The sequence below is a fragment of the Talpa occidentalis genome, unplaced genomic scaffold, assembly GCF_014898055.3.
Source record: "Talpa occidentalis isolate TD23 unplaced genomic scaffold, MPIMG_talOcc4v2.1 talOcc4.7, whole genome shotgun sequence".
NCBI classification, from domain to species: Eukaryota; Metazoa; Chordata; class Mammalia; order Eulipotyphla; family Talpidae; genus Talpa; species Talpa occidentalis.
In genome coordinates this window covers 80,667,973-80,689,697 of record NW_023605083.1, presented here as the reverse complement: position 1 = coordinate 80,689,697, position 21,725 = coordinate 80,667,973, and the positions used below count along the sequence as shown (strand labels likewise).

The window sequence follows — 21,725 nt, the reverse complement described above, 5'->3', positions numbered from 1 at the left end:
AGTGGCATTGGGTTGAGTCACATTTCTGGCTTCAGTACTTTGGAAAGGTGGCGTTTGTTTGTTTGTTTGTTTGTTTTTAATTGAAGTAACACTGCATTGAAGCATCATGCAGGTTTCAGGTGTCTGTCGCTGAGCACCGACATGTGTACGTGCCACGTCTCCCTTTTCCATGCGTATCTCTACTGGAGGGCAGAAGAGGGTGAACTGTGGACTCACTTTTCTGTCACCAGAAATCAGATGTCTCAATAATTATAACTTTAAATAGCCAAAACACTTTATTAAGGAAATGGACATAACTCATCCCCCATAGTTGGCTATCTACATTATTTTCAACTTATTTTATACATTTTTAAAACTGGAATATAAACTACTATGATTAATAGGGAAAGCAGCTTGTGAACAGAGATCAAGGGTCAGACAAGTATGCATTCGGATTAGGGGAGCAGAAGGAAGGCCATGAGCGTGGTATGGTGTGCTGGACATAAAGGGCCAGAAGCAGGGGCTCTGAGGAGTGGCATTCCCCAGCTTCCTCCACCTCTGCTCAGGAAGCCTCATGGCCCTGGCCCCTTAGATGCCCCAGTGACAACCTGCTTACTGGTTAGAGTCTACTTGTGGTTTTAAGTGTGAGTTGAAAAGAACATAAGCAAGTGACAATAGAGATGCAGGTCAAAAGTTCAGTCAAATTCAGTAGGTGCTCTTTGAATCAAGTAGATATTAAAGATACTATTTATGAAAAAAAAAAAAAAAAACAAGCAACAGATGGCATTGACTTCTGGCTTTCACCCACAGAAATAGAACAGGAAAAATAAGAAATTTCTATGCTTGCGATTGGGGTTATACTGAGATTTCCAGCACCCAGACAGGCAAATGCCTGGACAGCTGCATAGGGCAGATGGGTCCTTTGACAGCTTAATATTGCTGAGTTTCTGGTGACTCCATAGTTTGGGCAGCCAGCATGAGACCATCTGTTTTCTAGAGGGCAGAAAAGCTCACTCCCAGCAGGTAGCTGCTGCTTAGAGTGAGCTACAAACCAAAAGTCAAGTCCGTCATTTTCAAACCTCTGCCAAGCACATTGGCCTGGCAAACCACTGGCACATCCACAGGAAAAGAACCTTCACCTTGGGGTCATATGATGTATACTATGACACCACACAGCACATTCTATAATATTCTCCAAGAGGTTTCTTTTCTTTTTTTGTGGGACCCTCGCTGGTGGCCGGGGATCGAACTGGCGCTTCAGAGGCTGCGGGTAGCCTTGCAACCCAGTGCTCAATCGCTACGCCACCAGGGGAGGCCCTCTCCAAGAGGTTTCTATGGATTTACTTCAAGGCATTCAAATGCTGTGAAACAGACCATTCACTTAGAAAGTGGTTTTGTTCTGTTCCAAACAGGAAAGGAACATAACTTTGAATTCAGAGCCATCTACAATATGCCCCCCCAACTAAGCTGCTATTTATTTATTAAAATAAAAAAAATTAAGGTTAGCAGCACATATTTGTTGCGAAAGGCTTACAGTGAAAAATATCTCTTTCCTTCCTCATTCTCCCCTCTCCTGAGACAAAAACATTTTTATCCCTATCTTTTTAGATGTAGTCTATGGCAGACATAATTGTGTGTGTATATGAAAAAGATACATAGCTCCTTATGGCACTTTTACTGACTGTATTTAAAACAAACAGAGGCATATCAGAGAAGTACTGCGGTAAAGAAACCTGTTTAAGGTCATTAGCATATCCTAAATGCATCTCACTTCGGGTTCCCTCCCTTCTTTCTTTGTGTGCGATTTCTGATCTGTGGCATAAAGCCAAGATTTGATGGTATGGCTGTTTCGGGTGTTTCCGGAATGAGTCTGTTCTGATTGGTCTGTGCTTGAGACATGCTGGTTATTAAATATTCCAGATGGAATATACTTTCTTAAAGCCTTCAGATGTTTTAGAAAACCATGAAATGTAGGAGTGGTTACCTGAGGAGGCAGCAATAATGGGTCCAAGTTGAATAAAGACTACAGGAGGTAAGAGAAAGAGGCTAACTGATAATTAGTTGGATTTAGTTTCAGGATTAGTATGGAAGGAAATACCGGGGAAGGCCTCACTGCAGCTCATGACTGAAGATAGTCCTGAGAAATTTATTTGATAGAGGGGAAAAGCAATGAACTTTTTTTGCTTTGACCCACAAAATATCTTGAGCACCAGTGCATTTTTCATCTAAAAGTTTGATTTCCATTTTTCAAAAATATTTCCTGTATCTCTAGTTAAGTTTTGAGTACCTGTAACTGTTTATGTCTGTGTCTGTGAATTCTAACTTTTTTTTTTTTTATCAGTTCTGGGTTGCTTTTGTGTGCCTGGTAATCTTTGGCTGGATCAGACATTGTGAATTTTATCTTGTTGAGGTAGACATTTTGCTGCTATATTCATGAACTTTGTCCTACTGCCTAATTACTTGCAAGTAGTTTGATCCTTTTGGGTCTTGCTTTTAGAATTAGGCAGCAGTAGAGCAGTCTATCCCTAGTACTGAGGCCAGTCCCTTCTGAGTGCTTCACCCAAACAACTGTGAATTACGAAGCTCCCCAGCCTGCCTGTTAGAACAGAAATCCCTTCCTGTGTGAGTGCTGAGCCCAGTCCCTCTTGTCTTTCCCAGGCCTTTCATAGTTTTTCTCTTCCTTGTCACTGACCAAGTTCCCTTCTGAATACTTGAGGGGACCTATACAGGTCTCTGGAGTGCTCTCTCTTCTCTGGTACTCTGTCTGGCCAATTTAGCTACCTTGCTCTCCCTGCGTGCACTGTGGCTTGGAAGTTTTCTGAAGGCAATACTGTAAGTTGTTATTCAACATTATCAATAGGATCTTAGAAACTGCAACGTTAAAGCAAAATGACCCTTGAACAACATGGCCCATGCAGTCAAAAGACCAAATATAAATTTTGACTCCTCCAAACCCTCACAAATACCCTGTTGACTGGAGGCCTTGATGATACATGAACTGACACATATTTTCTATATTACACTCTGTATTCTTACAATAGAGAAAGAAATTTAAGACCACTACAGGGAAGAAAAAATATATTTACAGTACTGTATTGATATAGTAGGTATCCTCTATAAAATGCCCCCTCCCCCCAACTAGCTACCATCTATCTGTGGATCTACATGTTCAAACCCATGTTGTTCAAGGGTCAACTGTATGAGAAAACCACTTTTACCTTAGGATAATTCATATAAATAAGAAAAGTTCCTAAGACATACTTTGAGCACAAAAACATCATCAACCTTTTAAAATAAAGACCCTAAACAATTCTATTATTATTTTGTATGCATTTGTTCATTTACTTCCAATTCAGGATTATAGGTGGCTGGAGCCTCTCCCAACAGCTCAAACGACCCCCTGGACAGGATGCCCTTCCACCGCAGGGCGCACACACACACACACACACAATGCCAGTGCACAGCTTTGTTAAGTGGGAGAAACAGGTCCCTGGAGAAAACCTATGCAGATATGGGGGGGGGTGATATGTAACTCCACAGACAGCAGCCCTGGCCGAGAATCAACATCTCCCTCATCAACATTACAATGAAATGACATGAAAAGTATAGTATCTGCGGCACAGTGACTGTACACTGGGGTAAGTGTAGGTTCACTTGCCCTCCGATGCCAGGGTCTTGAAAAATGGTTGTTTCATATATTCTTTGTGTGACTGTTCCAGACAGGAGGTAAGGCTAGTTCCCATCTTCTGTTTCTTCTCTACGTAAAGTCTATTGGCATATTTTTCTTTTGTCTTCATCTGCCTTTCCTTATTTTCATATCGCCTACTTATAGTCCCTCTTGCTGGTTTATTATTTGCTGTGAGTAGGAGCAGTCATTGTTGCTGGATAGCCCTTGAGGAGGTGAGGTCTCCTCTGGGGCTGTCCGATGTTACACTTCAGGTGGTGACCCCGCCGTCCTCTGTCAAACCACTCTTCCCTTAGGCTGCCCTCCAGACACTAGGATCAGCTCGACTTAGATTTGTCCTTAGTCCATAGGCGCTCTGGGTAGTAACTCTGCACCATTTCTGTTAAACTGAATCTGGTTGGTTGCTGAAGGTTTGCCTTTTGCTTGTATCCATGGATGAGTATTAAATTTTATCAATTTTTTTTGTTCTATTAAGCTCTATTATGTGACAGGCCTCCCTGGTGGCCAAGGGGTTAAGTTCCGCATTGTGAAGCAATCCACAGCCTCTGCAGCATGAGTTCGATCCCCGGCCAGGGAGAAACCCACATGGCGCAGCAGACCTCTCCTGACTCGCCCACTGCTCCCCTCAGCAGTGTATTTCAGTACATCCACATGTTCTGCTCCCCACTCTGTCTCTGGTGGATCCTCTCACACCCCCCATCTCTGGCTTGTACCCCAGCTCTTGTATGCATAAATAAATCTTAAAAAAAAATCATGTGAGTCGATTAATAAACCTTTCTAATGAAGGCCATCCTTAAGGTATAGCCTAATTGGCAAGATGCATTATTCTTTTAAAATGCTCTTGGAGCATTTGATGCCCAAAATGCCTAATTTGGGGCATTCAGTTAGATACAAAAATATCTCTGCACTAAAGAGGTATAGTTCATTTTCCCTCTTGCTAACCTTATTTATTTTTGGTATAGTGGTGTGCTAGCTTAATAGTTTTCCCCTTCAATTTTTTTACTTCCCTTTTCTGTGAAACTTGGCTAGAATTTTGCTCCTTGACTTTAAATCTTAACCCTCAGTTTTTGTAAATTTTTAAAAAAATGACAGTGACTCTTGTTCCACTCTAGTCTAGCAATGGTATGTTTTGCTATTTCGAACCCTTTCCTCCTAACTAGAGAATTTCTCACAATGTACTGTAGGGAAATTACCTAAAAGATGAAGAATGAGTCTGGCATTAAGTCTTTCTTAAAATTAACTAAGATTATGTGTCACATCATTACAGTCCTAAGGAGACCTCACCCCCTCAAGGCTACCCTGCTGCAGTGGCTGCTCCCACTCAAAGCAAATAATAAACCAGAAAGAAAAGAGCATCATTACATGTTATGTAAAGTATTGATTTTCAAAGTCATACCAGGGTTATACTTGTCAATAATGGAAATAGCTAGAAAAAAAATCAAGTTAAAACTTTTCCGCAAGAACTCAAAAGGCAAGTTGAATGACTGTAAGTTAGAATTTTCTGGGGTCAGGAAGAAGATTTTTCTTATTTGTGCTTTATCTCTTAATCACTGGATAGCAACACCAAGAGTATATTTTTAAAAATTGAACATCTTGACAGCTTTTTCTCCTATTTGTAAATTTTAAAGACATTTAAAATTAAAATTCTTACATATGTACAAATAAGAGGATTGCAACTACAAACCTCTTAGAATGCATATGCTAGGAAAAGAAAGCAATGAATGAATGAGTTCTTAAGACTAGGCTGACATGTTTCCATCACTATAAAGGCATTTAACAGGTGTTGGAAATTTGTTAAACAAGGACCCAGATAGAGACAAAAATACTTCAGTTTTATGGGAAAAATTCTTCACTAGTACAGGCATCCAAGTTAAGGATAAATTAAAATTCTTTTAACTGTCCATACTTTGATATAACTGTTAGGAGGCAAATAAACCTGATTTTTGAGTCATAGACTATTACAGAATGCTTTATCATGTCCCTTCCTTCCATTCTTAAGTATTTTTTTGCTTTATAATTATTTGGCAGATGGAAATTTTTCTCTTTATTTCTTAGTACTTTAGATTTTTTTTCTACCAGCTGACTATTAACCTTGTGTTCTAGATCAAAATAGATCTTTTAATGTTTATTCATGTAAATAGTCTGTGCAGTCTACCTCTAAAATTATACTCCAAATATTTATCATCACAAATAATGTATGGACACCTGATTCCAAATATGTCTTTGTTTAGAAAAGGCAAAATCATGTCTAAACACAATGAAAAAATATTGAAAGGGAATCAGATACTTGGCTCACTTCTCAGCGACTGGGTTTTGGGGAGGCAGAGACCATTAGCCACAATGGGAGGAACACCCCCTTCCCTGAATATGTCATGACTGCCCATGGAAACAAGTTCCATCACTAAAATGACTCCCATAAATAACCACACAAAATCATTCCCTTGCTTAACATCATTCACTGGTCCACATCACCCTGAGGATCTGCTCCTTGTGTATATTTCTCACATCACTGTTCACTATAAACACATCAGGCATGGCATATTCTAAGGACCTCATAGGATATGACATGTTCCATCACAACTCCATGTTTTTGCTTCTCAGGATTTCCTTAAGTCTTCATGGACCTACATGTCATCCTAAACGTGCTTTCTAATTTGTTTATATTCATAGTAGACACACTAACTGGTTGTACTTGTGGTAGATGAGAAGTTGTGATAAGAATATAAAGTATTTTCCATCTATGGATTTTATCATATTTGGATTGGCAGTGCAGAAAATCAACAGTAGGAAAACCTCTCATTGTTGGTTTAGGTGGAGGCTAGAAAAACAGAGAATCATTCCTAATTAAAACTAAGCCTGGATGCTAATTTTGCCTTGTGTGAAACAACAGATGACTTGAGTTGTCCTTATGAAGGAAAATAAATCAACACACTAAAATTGGCACAAAGCAAGTTCAGTGAGAACTGTGATGAAAGAGCTGAAATTGTCTCAGTTACAAAAATCAAACTTTACCTCTTGAAATGATTCACCAGGACTCCAACAAGTTCTCCAATTCGATTCTCATGGGTTGGCTGTTTGCTAAAGAGGCAGACAATGAGGTCTTTGTTGTCTTTTGTATGGAACACGACAAGTTGGTCCTTTCCATTGGAGACACTCAGACCAGTCAACTGCAAGACAAGCACACAACATATTAGGAATGGTTCTCAAAAGAATTTAAAAATACATTTGTAATGGTTCTGCTTAGTAACCTGACAACTTTATTAAGTTTCATGGAATAAGCAGATGAAAGGAAATAAAGAGCAAAAATTAACAAACACAGAAAAATAGTAGAGAAACATCAGTGAAATAAAGAAATGGTTTGTTCAAAAGATCTATAAAATAGGTAAACATCTAGTTTGAAAGAGTAAATTACTAATATCAGGAGTGGAACAGGGGCGAGGCCCCCCACTATAGACCACAGACATAGTAAAAAGATAACAAAATATTTCAACTATGTACATGAATTCAACAACTTAGACAAAACAATTCTTTGAAAGGTACAAACTAAATTCAGCTGAGAAGAAATACATGACCTGAAGTTTTTATATCTTTTTAGAAATGAAACTCGTTAGAAAACTTTCAAAAAAGAAAACTCTAAGTCCAAGTGATTTCACTGGTGAATTCTCTCCATATTTCTCCTAGAAAATAAAAGGAATCTATTGTAACTCATTTGATGAGGCCAACCTTATCCTGATAGACACAGGCCATATAAGAAAGCTATAAACCAATACCCAGTGCCCGTCATGAACATGGATATAAAAGTAGCCAACAAAATTTAGCAAATTGAATTAAAAAATGTATAGAAAGTATGCCATGAAAAAAAAACCACTGTGATCAACTGCAGTCTATCAAAATGCAAAGCTAGTTCAGTATTCATAAATTTATTAATTATCATAGCAACAAAATAAAAAAGAAAGCTACCTGACCATGTCAGCTGATACAGAAAAAGCTCAAAAAAATTCAGCATCTATTCATGATAAAAATCTCTTAGTAAATCAAAATCAGAAGATAACACAACATGATAAATGACATCTAATAAAAGCATCACAGTTAACATCATATTTACTAGTTAAAGACAATGTTTTTCCCCAAAGAGTGGGAGCAATGTAAGAATTTCCACTGTTACAGCTGCTGTACAGCATCACACAGGGTCCCTGGCCAGTTAAGGTATTTTTACAGAAACTAAAAGGCATATAGGTCAGAAGGGAAAAACCAGTGTTTCTATTTTCAGATTACATGCTCACCTATGTAGAAAGTCCCAAGGAATCTACAAAGTAGTTGTCAGAATTAGTAAATGAGCTTAGCAAGTCATTAGGTAAATGGAAACTTACAAAAATAATTTTATATACTAGCAATGAATAATTTGAAACAAGTTGAAAACAAACATCCATAGCAACTCCAAAAACAAAAATACTTAGATATAAACCTAACAAAATGTATGTAGGCCCTGTTTGCTGAAAACTACAAAATGTTGATGGAAAAAAAATTAAAATGTTGATGAAAGGAATAAAAGAAATCTAAAACAGAGAGCAATAATATACTTAGGGGCTAGAAAACAACAGTAATATGCTAATTTCTTCCAAATTTATCTATAGATTTATTTATTTTTTTAAACTATTTAAAAAAATTTTTTTTTAAGATTTTATTTATTCATACAGACAAGAACTGGGATACAGGTCAGATGTGCAGGAGGGTGAGAGGATTCACCAGAGACAGAGTGGGGAGCAGAACAGGCAGACTGAGTGAAATACACTGCTGAGGGGAGCAGTGGGCGTGTCAGGGGAGGTCTGCCACGCCATATGGGAGTCTCGCCGCTAGCTGGCCGGGATGGAACCGGCGCTGCAGAGGCTGCAGACAGCTTCACAGCGCTGCGCTCAACCGCCTGAGCCACCAGGGAGGTCCTATCTATAGATTTAATGCAACCAAAATCCCAGCAGGATTTTTCATAGATATTAACAAGCTGATTCTAAAATGTGTGTAGAAAGGCAGAGGAACTAGAACAGCCAAAACGATTTGATAAAGAATAAAGTCGGAAAACTCACAGTAACTGATTTTAATGCTTACTATAAAACAATGTAACTGTCAATAAGATAGTCAAAAGGCTAAAAACACAGAACAGTGGAACAGAATGGAGAGTCAGAGATAGTCTGACACAAATAGGGCCAACTGATTTCTTTAAAGGGACAAAGGCAATTCAAAGGAGGGTACTTTGGACATTGGTTTACTTGGAACATTTGGGTATCCATACGTCAAAAGAGATAAACATTAACCAGTGTTTCTATTTTCACGTCTTACGAAAAAATTCAAACTAATTCATAGATCTAAGTATGAAATGTTAAGCTATTAAAATATTTAGAAGAAAACATGGAAAACCTCTGTGGCCTAGGACTGGGTACAGATTCTTTGAAACCCATAAAAATGAGAAAATATTCAAACTTCTTCAGATTTAAAACTTTTCTCTGAGAAAGACACTGGTAAGGAGAATGAAAGATTAGCTACAAACCTGAGAAAATATTCACAAATATCTGATAAAGAACTTGTTTCCTGAATAAAGGACTCTTAACAGTGAACCATAAGAAAGTAAACAACCCAGTTTAAAAATGGGCAAAAGATGTGGTCACTTATCAAAGACAACATAAGGTGGTAGAGAAGCAGGTGAAAAGTTGCTCAGTATCACTAACTACTAGAGAAATGCAAATTAAAAGTATATGAAATACCACTACAAACCCATAAAAATGGCCAAAATCAAAACAACAGAAAAAGTGACAATGACAAATACTGGTAAGGATTCAAGACTGGGACTCTCATATAGTTTGTGAGAATGTTCAAATCATCGGAAAAAGTTTGAAGTTACTCAAAAAGTTATATAGAATTTTATCTTCTCCTTTATCGTAGAAAACAAAAATTTAATAAAAATTTTCTTAATTTTTATTTCTGGGTAGAAGAACTGGGGTGTAGGCCAGAGGTGGGGGCATGAGAGGATTCCAGAGACAGTGGGGAGCAGAACAGGCAGATCTACTGATACACACTGCTGAGGGGAGCAGCGGGCGAGATAGGAGAGGTCTGCTGCGCCATGTGGATTAGATCAGGGGACTGAACTCAGGCTGTGGAGGTGATAGTGCTGAGACTTAACCCCTAGGCCACCAGGGAGCCTGAGAAATAAAAATTTATGCTTAAACACAAGCTTACACATGTTTATAGAAGCTTTAGTCATAATCACTCTAAACTGGAAACTGGAATTTCTGCAAATAGGTGAATGGATAAGCAAACTGTGGTGCATCTGTACAATGGAAGGCTATTCAGCAATAAAAAGGAATAAACTAGTGAGACAAATTACTGATATGGAACTACATGAATAAATGTCAAAGGCATTATGCTGAGTAAAAGCAGCTGGTCTCAACAGGTTAGTGTATGACTCCATGTAGGTGACCTTCCTTAGGAGAAACAACCATAAGGATGGATAACAGATCAAAGGTTGTCAGGGATTGGTGGGGAAGGGAGTCTGATACAAGGGAGATTTTCTGGCTATCCTGAGTGTGGCCATGGTTACACTAATCTATCCATATGTTAAGGCCCACAGACATGTTTATCACTATTACCACCAAAAGCCATTTTTATCTATCACATGGAAATTTAAAAAATATAGCTCCTTGGATGTTTTAATTCCTAGATATTCCATGTTGGTCAATAAAGCAGAAGCCTGAGTGATTGCTCATTATGTAGTTTGTTCTTCTATTGCAGAAAATACCAAAGTGCCACCTCCTGGCCACCACAGGTGCTGTCAGTTGGTCTGGCAATCAGCTTTGACAGGATGTCCAAGGGAGTAATGGGTGGTCTGGGGTGGGGATAGAAATACCCAAGATACTGAAGGTGTCATCCTGGCTCTAGGGGGATTCATAATCTAGTTGGATCAGTGGAAGAGACAAATAGAAACAACTATCAATAAATAACACTTAACCAGTTTGTACCTTGGAAGCTATTTAGTTCCCTGACCATATTTTACAGATAGGGAAATTGAGGCTCAATTTGCATTTTTTGCTGGAAAATAGGCCTGCAGACTGAACCAAACCCATGTTCTTACAATCATATTATGTAATACTAACATGAGCTATATTATATTCTTAAACAGTGAGTGAATGTATTTTCATTGGAGGTGAGATCTTAGCATGAGTTTAAAGAATGCCAGACTAAGTACTTATAGAGGGGAAAATATACCAGGAATTGGAAATAATTTCACAAAGTTATGCAGATCATGAGGCCACTGATAAGAGAATCTATCAATCCTTTTGTCATTTAGATGTAGCTCATCCAGATAATTTTTATATGATTAAATTAAAACTATCATTTCCATTTTTAAAAACATTTTATGCCTATGATCCTTCACTCTCATTTGATTATTCTATATGCAAAATTCAAAATTGAATTTATGTAGCACTTCACAGGAGAGCTTGATTGAAGCCTAATACGAGAACTGCAGTAGTAGTAACTCTGCCAGCACTCCCCAGGAGCATCAGCTACAGGGGCTCAAGGAAGAGAGAACCAGCAGTGAATGCTGAAACCATCCAGACAGAGCTCCCTTCAGGATGCTGCCTGGGCCAGAAGAAAGGAGCCTATGACTCTTTTCTCAGCTACCCTTCCACCTCGAGGTGTGGGCTGCTCTTCCTGCCTCTCCCTGTTTTGCCATGTCTGGGTGGCTTTATGCTGTTGTGCACAGGAATTCCTATGTATGCTCAGACCTATTGCATGTAAGAGTCCCCAAAGAAAAGAGGGAAAGTAACATCTAATTTTCTCTGCTATGCAAATAATGACAGATTAAGTCCCTGTTGTCACCAAGGCAGGGCAAATGGCATCTACAAAATCTCCTTTTGTCCTGGGAGACAGCATGGTAATTGGGGAAAAGAAGTGCAGTAAGGGGTGACTTGGGTGTTAATCCTGATTCAGCCATGTGATCTTGAGTGAACATTTAATTTCTTGAAGGCATCTTTTTTCCTTTTCTGCAAATAAGGATCACACACTAGCTGCCTTGTCCACCTTGTAAGAGTGTGGTAAAGATCAAACAGTAGCAATTCAGGGCTATAAAAAAATAAGCAAAACCCCTCTGCCTTCAAGGTTTTTTTTTTAAAGATTTATTTATTTATTTTTATACAAGAACCGGGGTATAGGCCAGATGCGCGGGAGGGTGAGAGGATTCACCAGAGACAGAGCGGGGAACAGAATAGGCAGACTGACGAAATACACTGCTGAGGGGAGCAGCGGGCAAGAACAGGAGAGGTCTGCTTCGCCATTGGGATTCTCGCTGGCCGGCCGGCCAGGATAAAACCCACGCTGCAGAGGCTGCGGACAGCTTCACAGTGAGCCGCTCAACCACCTGCGCCACCAGGGAGGCCCTGCCTTCAAGGTTTTTATGCCTCAGCTATCTTTGGCCAGCACAACACAGATACTTTCCTCTGAACAGATGTGAAGTCTAATCCGGGCTCTACCCTGCTAGTTGTCATCTTAGATCTGTGATCTAAGATCTTAGATGGCAATGCTATGATAAATCTAAACCACCCTCTTCTTTGGTCTTGAGGTTTGAATAGGGCAGATACAGTCGGCTGCAACCCATCTCAATATTTCCAGACTCTTTCAGGAAGGAGAACACCAGTAAACACAATTAGACCAGCAGAAGGTTTTGCCCAGTTCAGGAAGAGGAGGCGAGCCTGAGGAATCAAAGCAGAGAACTCCTTTATAATAGAGTAAATGTAAGAAGGTAAAGAAAACCAGAAAAGAAAGTTGTCTCATTTATGAAATAAGTATAAAACAGACCAGTGTTAGAAAAAAAATTCTGAAAGACAATCATGATACATTAAAAAACACAATGGAAGCAGTAAGTAACAGAATAGATGCTTCAATTAGCAATAATCACGCCTTGGATAAATCTCATTGGCTATGATACTGCCAATGTGTAAAGCTAGAATAGATGCTTCAGAAAAATCAAAGAATAATAGAAGAAAATCAATTATCTCATGGATTCTTTAGATAGGAGTCACAGGTTAGTTATACTTACTTAATAGAGAATCACATGGAAAGGCAGCCCAGAGAAAGAATTGAATTTCTCAAATAAAAGGAAAAAACCGTCACGTATATAAGCACAAAAATAAGTTATCCACATTCAGCTTGATAAAACTTTTTCTTCTGTTTCAAATTATAGGAAGGTATGGGCAGAAGAGAGGAAGGAAATTTCTATCAATTTTGTCATCATTCTATAAATCCATTTTATTCTTGATATTGGTTAAGAGAGTTTAAATGTTTAAGAGTAATTATTATTAAAATAAAAAAATGTATAATTTTCTAATCATGTGTAAGAAGAGGAACTTGACCAACATAGCTGCTAGAATTGACAGCAAAAACAAGAAGGAAATAACATGGATGCATAAAAGTTAGAAAATATTGAAATAACATGTTTAAATTTAAGAAGAAAAAGTCTTGTTTCTATAGGAAATGTGAAAGGGCTGCAGCTCCTTTATACTACCCTCTGTTTATAAAAGATCCATCTAAAACAAAAGACATAGAAAAAGAATAAATGAGGATAGACAAAGATATAGCATAAAGAAAGTAGAGATGGGATTAGCAGTAATAGATAAGGCGAAATTCAAGGAAAAGACACAAAATGCTTTCTATATGACAAAGTATAGCTTCAAAAATAAAAACTATTAGTCATCAAGCATTCAATAACATGGTACCGAAACATGTAAAGCAAAAATTGTTTTGATACAGGAAGAAACAGACCGATGTGTTTAGTGTTTTTGGTGGGTGACCCAGTCTTTGGCAGTGGAAACTGATAAAAAGCAAATGAGGGTGGAGAAAGGCTGAATAATCAACGGATCTGGCTAGCAGTTACATGGAACTTGACACACATTATGGTCCCAGAGACACTTATAAATATGTATTATGGATCAGGCCACAAAATAACACTGGTCTTCCTAACTATTTTTATAGTTTTATAGTTCCTACTTTTTGTAGGAAATGTATTGGATATCTTCTACAATCATAGTGCAATAAAGTAAGAAAATTATAAAAAGGTTAACAACTAAACAACTTTATTGAGAATTTTTTCTTTAAGATTTATTTTTTATTTATACAATAGCTGGGGTACAAGGCAGAGGTGTGGGAGGGTGAGAGGATTCACCACAGACAGAGCGGGGAGCAGAACAGGTAGATGGACCGAAAGCACTGCTGAGGGGAGCAGTGGGAGCGACAGGAGAGGTCTGCTGCGCCACGTGGGTGTCTCCCTGGTGGGCCGGGAATTGAACCCATGCTGCAGAGGGTGTGGACAGCCTCACAGCACTGCGCTCAACCGGCTGCACCACTGGGGAGGCCCGTTATTGAGAATTTTTAAGGTTAACACTTTTTTTTTTAATTTTTAAAAAAAGATTTCTTTACTTATACAAGTACTGGGTACAGTCAGAAGTGTGGGAGGGTGAGAGAATTCACCAGAGCGGGGAAGAGAACAGGCAGACTGACGAAATACACTGCTGAGGGGAGCGGCGGGCGCAGCAGGAGAGGTCTGTGCGCCATGTGGGACCCTTGCAGCTGGCCGGGGATCAAATCTGCGCTGCAGAAGCTGCGGGCAGCTTCGCAGCCCAGTGTTCAACTGCTGCGCCACCAGGGGAGTCCCAAGGAGAACACATTTTAAAGCAACTGCTAGATTAGAGATTATAGTTACAATGATAGGTGGAAAAGAAGTTAATGAGAAAGAATAGTACACATCAAAATTCATTATTGCAGCAAATAATATCCTAAAGAATGTATATTCTTAAATGCTTATTTATCAAGTCAGAATGAAAGAAGATACTCAAAAAGTAGAAAAAGAACAAAAGAAACCTACGTAAGATAGGAGGTAGTTAAGAGAAAAACAGTATACATGATAAATGCAAGAGCTGGTTTTTTGAAAAGACCAATAAAAGAACGAAACACTTGGCAAAGTCTATTCCGGATAAAACTAGCCAAAATCACAAATATCCAATAGAAAGGGATTTTTAAAAAGGTATGTTGATTTTAGAAATTGTCAGTAACATTTGAAATCTCATATTAATAAATTAGAAGTCTTTAAAATGCATGATTTTATGGGAAACAAATTATTAAAATTGACTAAAAGAAAAAAATAATTAAAATTTATAGCTGGGGAATTCTGTGGAATTTTTTATGTTGTTAGAGAAATACTGTCTTAAATATTACTGAGCACAAATGATGCTATAGGCAAACTTTCAAGGCCCAAGTAATTCCCATGCTACTTAAAATGCTCCAGAACAGAGAAAGATAGAAACCACTCCTATTAATTTAATCCCGGTAGCAAAACTGGATGAATCTCTCTTGTGTGTGTGTGCATTCTCTCTATCTCTCTCTCACACACACACACGCACACACACACAACCTCTCAAGTACAGATGCAAATTAACAAATCAAATTCAGCAGGAAATACAATATGACCAAGAAGATAATTCCACAAGTGTAAGGATGGTCAATCATAAGCAACATTGATATTGCTCAGCTTGATAATAGATTACATGAAATGTCCTCTATGTGCTTGTCCAATTACAATTATCACCTTTCAGTCAGGTGCCATGGCCTTTACTTTTTTAAGGCAGGTATGATTTTTTTATTTGTATCATTTTTATTTTACAATGCTCTATGGCATGAAAAACAGTATTTCTGTCAATAGTAAAGTGGTATGCAGATAAACATGCAAATTTACCGTTATTTCATCAGTATAATACTGGTTTTAATTTGTTTTCTAAACATCCAGTAATCTTAGGGAGCAAAGTATGTAGATAAAGAGAACAGACTTCTTTTACTGTATAAAAGTATTATATAGGGGCCTCCCTGTTTGCAGGCGGTTGAGCGCAACGCTGTGAAGCTGTCCGCAGCCTCTGCAGCGCTAGTTCGATCCCGACCAGTGGACGAGGGTCCCACATGGTGCGCAGACCTCTCCTGTCGCGCCCGCTGCTCCCCTCAGCAGTGTGTTTCTTCAGTCTGTCTGTTCTGTTCCCTGCTTTATCTCTGGTGAATCCTCTCACCCTCCTGCGCATCTGGCCTGTACCCCGGCTCTTGTATAAATAAAAAATAAATCTAAAAAAAAAGGATTATATAAAGGTCTAAAAACAAGTATCATGACTGAGCAGAGAGACTTCTAGTGGGAACTTTTATTGAAATTTTTAAATAATAGGGACTAAGTAGGCTATATCTACTACACCTACTTTATTTGCAAATAAAAGGAAAAAAGAGAATTACTGGAAATTAAAACATTACCCTATTCCACCAAGATATTCCATATAAGTTGACCCATAAGCAGGATTTTAAAAACTGAGACATAATTTACATACTATAAAATTTACATATTTTCAAGTATATAGGTAGATGATTTCTGACATTCAAGTCAAGAAATAGACATTTTGCTCATGCCAGTTCCCTCTGGTTGTTCTTTTTAAGTCTTAGTTCTATATTTGTACATCAAATTGGATTACTTAGCTTTTGAGAGCTAAAAAGATTACCTCATTATTTAGACCTAATAGAAAGCCAGGGACCCATGGTTTTCAGAACTCACAAAATACTGAATTCCCCCCCCCCCATCCTTTCTCTGTTTCCATAGTTGTGCCATTAAGGTTACAAGGAATTTACAAAGAAAATAGTCTTTGAGGATGTCATCCCAGATCAGTGCTATCATGGTGACCTTAAAGGGACTATTTAAGTTTTAATAACAATAGAATTTAGCTTTAATCAAAATTGCGTGAAATAGGTTGTTCAGAATTTAAACTATTTTAGGCTGCTTATATATTCTCAGTAACAGTCTGGTGATAGAATTTTACTTTATTTGATTTTTCTAAGTGGACAGGCAATTCTTGGTTTTTAATTAATGAGAAAAATGTTGAGTTATAAGCTCTCAGTTATTGGATTAGATGCAGTCTTACTTTGTGGAACAATAACTGATACCAAGCCTATACTTGCAAAACTGCATCTTGAGATGCAACAGCACAGAAGGCCAGGGGATGGGGTTCTCACCCCCTCAAACTCCACTGTAACTGCATGCCATTTTGATTGCTGCTGTTTTCCTTCACATGCCTCTTTATTTTTGTCTGCCTCTGTAGGTCTCTGCTTTTCTGTATGTAGGCACACACTGTTGGTAGAAATCATGGGGCTGAGAACACTAACTATAAATTCCAGAATCCCAAACAAAATTTTAAGACTCTGCAAATTTTTGAAGAATTTATGAATCACAAGAAAAGGCTCTGACATTTTATGACAAAAACTCCAATAATGTTATAAGGTCATGAGCTCCTGTTACTTTAAAAAGAGTTACTCTTTTGGGCCCCCCTGGTGGCACAAGGAGTTGGGTACAGCACTCTGCAGCAAGAGTTCAATAATGGCTGGCCAGGGAGGTGACCCACATGGCGCAGCAGATCTCTCCTGTCTCCCTGGTGCTCCCCTCAGCAGTAGATTTCAGTGAATCTGCCTGTTCTGCTCCCCACTCTGTCTCTGGTGAATCCTCTCACCCCCCACACCTCTGGCCTGTACCTCAGTTCTTGTATGCATAAATAAATCTTAAAAAAAAAAAAGCAGAGAGACAATCAGCTTCCTTGAAATCATCAAGGGAGGAGAGTGTGTGCCTTCTTCATAGTGGTTCATGCCTAATTTTTACTTTGGCCTCTTCTTTCCAGAATTAATCCTGAGAAGCAGCTACTCATGGTCTTGAGTGGGAGGGTCTCTTCCCTTCTGTGGTCAGCACTCTCCACACACACCTCTCAGGTTCTGCATCAATTTGCATGGTTTCTTTCTAACCCAAGATGTGCCCAAGAGCCTCCGTGAAATTATAGTAGTCACTTAGTTTCTTCAGGTATCTGCTTGAATTTGGATATACACACTTGGTCTGTTGGAGTTATCATTCTCTACTTCAGTTCTTTGGTTTGACTGCAGAGTTATAATATTTATGCTCTTTTGATCTCAATTAACAAATTGATTTTGGCTGCTCAAGGATGGAGAACATTCTGTTCATTCTGTTTTTCATTCAGAAACTTGGAAGACAGATGCTCTGGGTTTTTTTTTTTTTTTTTTTGCAGGATGTCTGGTGACTTTATTTCTTGCTTAGTCTCTGTTCTCTGTTCATATGTCTCTCCCAATCTCCCTTCTCTACTTAATTCCTCCTCCTCCTCCTCCCACCCCCCACCATTTTCCCTCCTCTCCTTTAGCCCCACTAGCTATAGATCTGAAATCTTAACTGTGCAGATTCATCAGCGAAATGACACAAGGACTGGGATGACCAAGAATTTATCTTTTTACAAATTTTCATCATTTGAAGGCAACCAAGTGCTTGTGCCCTGGGTCTCTATATAAGACAGTGACTGTCCTGGGCTCACCATGCTGTGAGGAAGGGAAGCTGAGGAAGCCTCTCCATGAGAAGGTGGGGGTAGCTGCTCCCCTCAGCAGCCCTGGCCAGACAAGTGAGGGTACGAGGCTTCCAGTGATTCCAGCCCTCAGCTGTTGAGTAACACCCTGTCTTTGACTTCCCCATCAAGCCTGGCCCCACTATGCCTGTCTCCAATTCTTGACCATGGAGTCCGTGAACATCCTCAAGTGCTGGCTGTTTTTCTCCATTAAGTATGGGGTGGTTTGTCACACAGCAAAAGTAACTGGAATAAAACTTTGGCAGAAGTGAGGTGCTATTGTAACACAATCCTAAAACAGTTGGTACTGGCTCTGGAGAGTGGGTAGAAGCTGGAAGAACCCTGAGGACACTGGATGCCTGATGGGCTGCTGCATGGCGGTCACCAGCGAGCCTGAAGCAAAGTCAGGAAAATATTCTCACAAGCTAGAGGAAAGGAGACTCTTGTTATGAAGGGACAGAAAATTTGACAAAATTGTTGCCTATGGGAAGGCAGAGAACAGAAAAAGGTTGCCTCAGTGAAAAGACCAGAAAATGTACCTAACAAATCTGATGATCCAGATAAGGAAATCTCTAGAGAGAATTCTCAAACTGCCATCTGGCTCTTCTTGCTGTCTATGAAAAAAACGTGAGAGAAAAGAGATATCTTAATAAAGAACTATTCAGCTTTCATGTAAAATTTAGAGGAAATATAAAGAAGCTTGTACTTGATGAGTTTGAAAATAAAACTGTTTCTTATTCCCAGCTTCTCCAGATGGCAAATGATTTTCAAATTAAGAAATGGTTTCAGGGACAGTGATCAAATCCAGAGTGGGATTGTAAAACCCTTTGTCAAAACCTCAGAAAGATCTAAGACAGTGCTTCATAAAACCTTCCAGACAGACTAAAGGCTCTTTCAGGGCATGTCTTAAAATTTTCTCTATTAAGTAACAGTCTCCTCAGAGTCTTAAGGGCCTTGTCCCACTGTAGTTCACAAGGAACCCAAGGTACAAAAGAACTTATCTTGTAGAGATTTGTGGGGTGTGTGTTTTGTCTAGTGAAGTGGATTATAAATTGATACACAGTAAATCCATCAAGATTTGAAAGGAATGATATCAGATTGCACTGAAAGGATCAGATATATAAAACGTGATGAGGTTTTTGGATCCCCAACCTTTGGTAGGCGGGAAAGCTAAGAATACTTAGCTATGAACCGAGATAGACCATGTCTACTGTTGCCTCCCAAGCCCTCCTCTTGGAAGGGAGGGGTGTCTACTATGGCACCCCATCTCTTATCTCCACTATGTATCACTTCTGTGGGACAATCTGCCCATTTAGTGTACAGATCTTCAGACTGAAGGAACTCTAGTGAAGAATTGTACCTGGATTGATTTGTCCTCAGTCCTAAACAGGATGCCATAAGAGCTGAGACTTTTAGGGCATCTTGGGAGGGTGAAGGCATTTTGAATATCCACATAATGTAAACAATTTTTGACCAGAGGACAGATGGTGGAAGATTTAAAGCAAGTTCACAAATACTCTGACATTCCTCCTACTGACAGATGTGGGTGTGTGTTCCATCCCCGTGAATCTGTGGGACTTGTCAGGTTAGGTCACAGTAGGTGATGTGGCTTCTGCCTTGTTCCCTGGGACACTTGTGATTTCAGCCTAAGCCACCTTGTAAGAAGTCTGACTTCCTCAAGGCCGCCATGTAGTGGTGAGGAGGTTAAGCATCCCTGAAAGGGCTTATGAGGCTCCTGTGTATCAGCAGCCCGAGTCTTCAAGTCCTCCTAGCTCATGCCAATCATCTAAGTGAACAAGCCTTCAGAGGATGCCGACCCCTATCCTGACCCCTATCCCCTGAGTCCTCTGACTTTGAAGTCTTCCCAGTTGAGGCCTCAGGTGTTATAGAGCTGAGAGATAAGCCATCCTTTCTGCCCTTTTGGAATCCCTGACCTAAAGAACCCATGACTAGAAATGTTTTCTAGTTTCATTCAACCTAATAAAATTATGCTTTCACTGTCTAAAGATTCAGAGTTGTCAGCTGCATTTTTGGGGCTGCCAGAACTCCTGTTGAGTCTACCCCCTGGACCACATGCTCCAAAAGTCCTACCAATATGTGTGGACTGCATGACATTTTATGGTAAAATAAAACCTATTATACAAAATACTATATAGGTCCTCCCTGGTGAAGTGGATTATAAATTGATACACAGTAAATCCATCAAGATTTGAAAGGAATGATATCAGATTGCACTGAAAGGATCAGAAATATAAAACATGATGACTTTTGGTAGGGAGGAAAGCTAAGAATACTTAGCTACAAACCCAGATAGACCATGTGTACTGTTGCCTCCCATGCCCTCCTCTTGGAAGGGGGGGTGTCTACTGTGCCACCCCATCCCTTACCTCTACTGGTTAAAGTCTCAGCCCTATCAAGCTACTGCCAGCCACTGTGGCATGAGTTTGATCCCTGGCCAGGGAGCTGACCCACATAGCACAGCAGACCTCTTCTGTCTCGCCCACTGCTCCCCTTGCAGTGAATTTCACTAGAGCTGCCTGTTATGCTCCCCACTCTGTCTCTGGTGAATCCTCTCACCCCCTGCACCTCTGGCCTACACCCCAGTTGTTATATGCATAAATAAAAATAAATCTTAAAAAAATCCAAAATACTATAGAAAACCTTTGAGCAGTGACAAAAAAAATCTCAGTCAGCATAATCGAAGATCTATAAGAACATGTTGTTATGAGACTAGTACTACTGGATCAATATTATTCAGGTCAATGAAAAGAATTGTAATACACTGACTGAAGGGTCAAGTTTGTATCATTGATTGACAAGGGATTTCAATCCTTGATTTTAACAAACTGATGAAAACAACTCAGAACTATTCTTCAACAAGTTTAATACCAATTTATCTTATCTGCACTGAATAAATGACACCTCCACATCCATTTGATTCCTTCTCACTATTCCATATCCAGACAGGATCAAGGGCACTATCAAGAAGAAAATTACAACCTAGATAATGTTCTCACTGCAAATGAACTTCATACTTAACAAAATTAAGTGCAAATTCCTCTAGAGAGTGGCACGCAGGAAGCTGGGCCTGCCATGATCTCCTCTATTAATTTAAATGATTAAAGGATTCAACTTTTTTCATATTGCTGTGAGTACCTTATTTATGGCAAGCAAAATTTTCAACTATAGACTAAATTTGTCAAATGCCTTACTAGAAAGATGATTAGAAACTACTAGTTCGTGACTATCAGCCAAATGGCTAATTGTTTGATTTTATGATAAAGATCGAGGACAGGCCTATTGGCAATCTCACTCCTAGACTATCTGGTAATTTGAGTTCCTGGGTTTGTAACTTGGAACTCAGTAGTTTCAGGAAAATCTGAATTTTAATTCCAAAAAACAGCTTTGAGGAAAGAGTTCAAGAAATCACTTCAAAAAATTTTTTAAGATTTATTTATTTATTTATACAAGAACTGGGGTACAGGCCAGATGCGTGGGAGGGTGAGAGGATTCACCAGAGACAGAGCGGGGAACAGAACAGGCAGACTGATGAAATACACTGCTGAGGGGAGCAGTCACAGAGACAGGAGAGGTCTGCTGTGCCA

At 39.2% G+C, this 21,725-nt stretch overlaps 1 protein-coding gene and 1 non-coding gene across 6 annotated transcripts in view; both read right to left on the bottom strand.

Annotated features, from left to right (window-relative positions):
* Window positions 1-21,725, bottom strand: part of MYO1D (myosin ID) — a 342,372-nt gene that overhangs the window by 90,761 nt on the left and 229,886 nt on the right. For all 5 annotated transcript variants that reach the window (XM_037494454.2, XM_037494457.2, XM_037494456.2 and 2 more), the window contains exon 21: window positions 6,677-6,831. In XM_037494454.2, the coding sequence (XP_037350351.2) occupies window positions 6,677-6,831 (155 nt within the window). The remainder of the gene's footprint in view (window positions 1-6,676; window positions 6,832-21,725) is intronic.
* Window positions 12,512-12,655, bottom strand: LOC119233073 (U4 spliceosomal RNA). Its single transcript, XR_005122241.1, has one exon. It is a non-coding gene; the product is annotated as a U4 spliceosomal RNA (small nuclear RNA).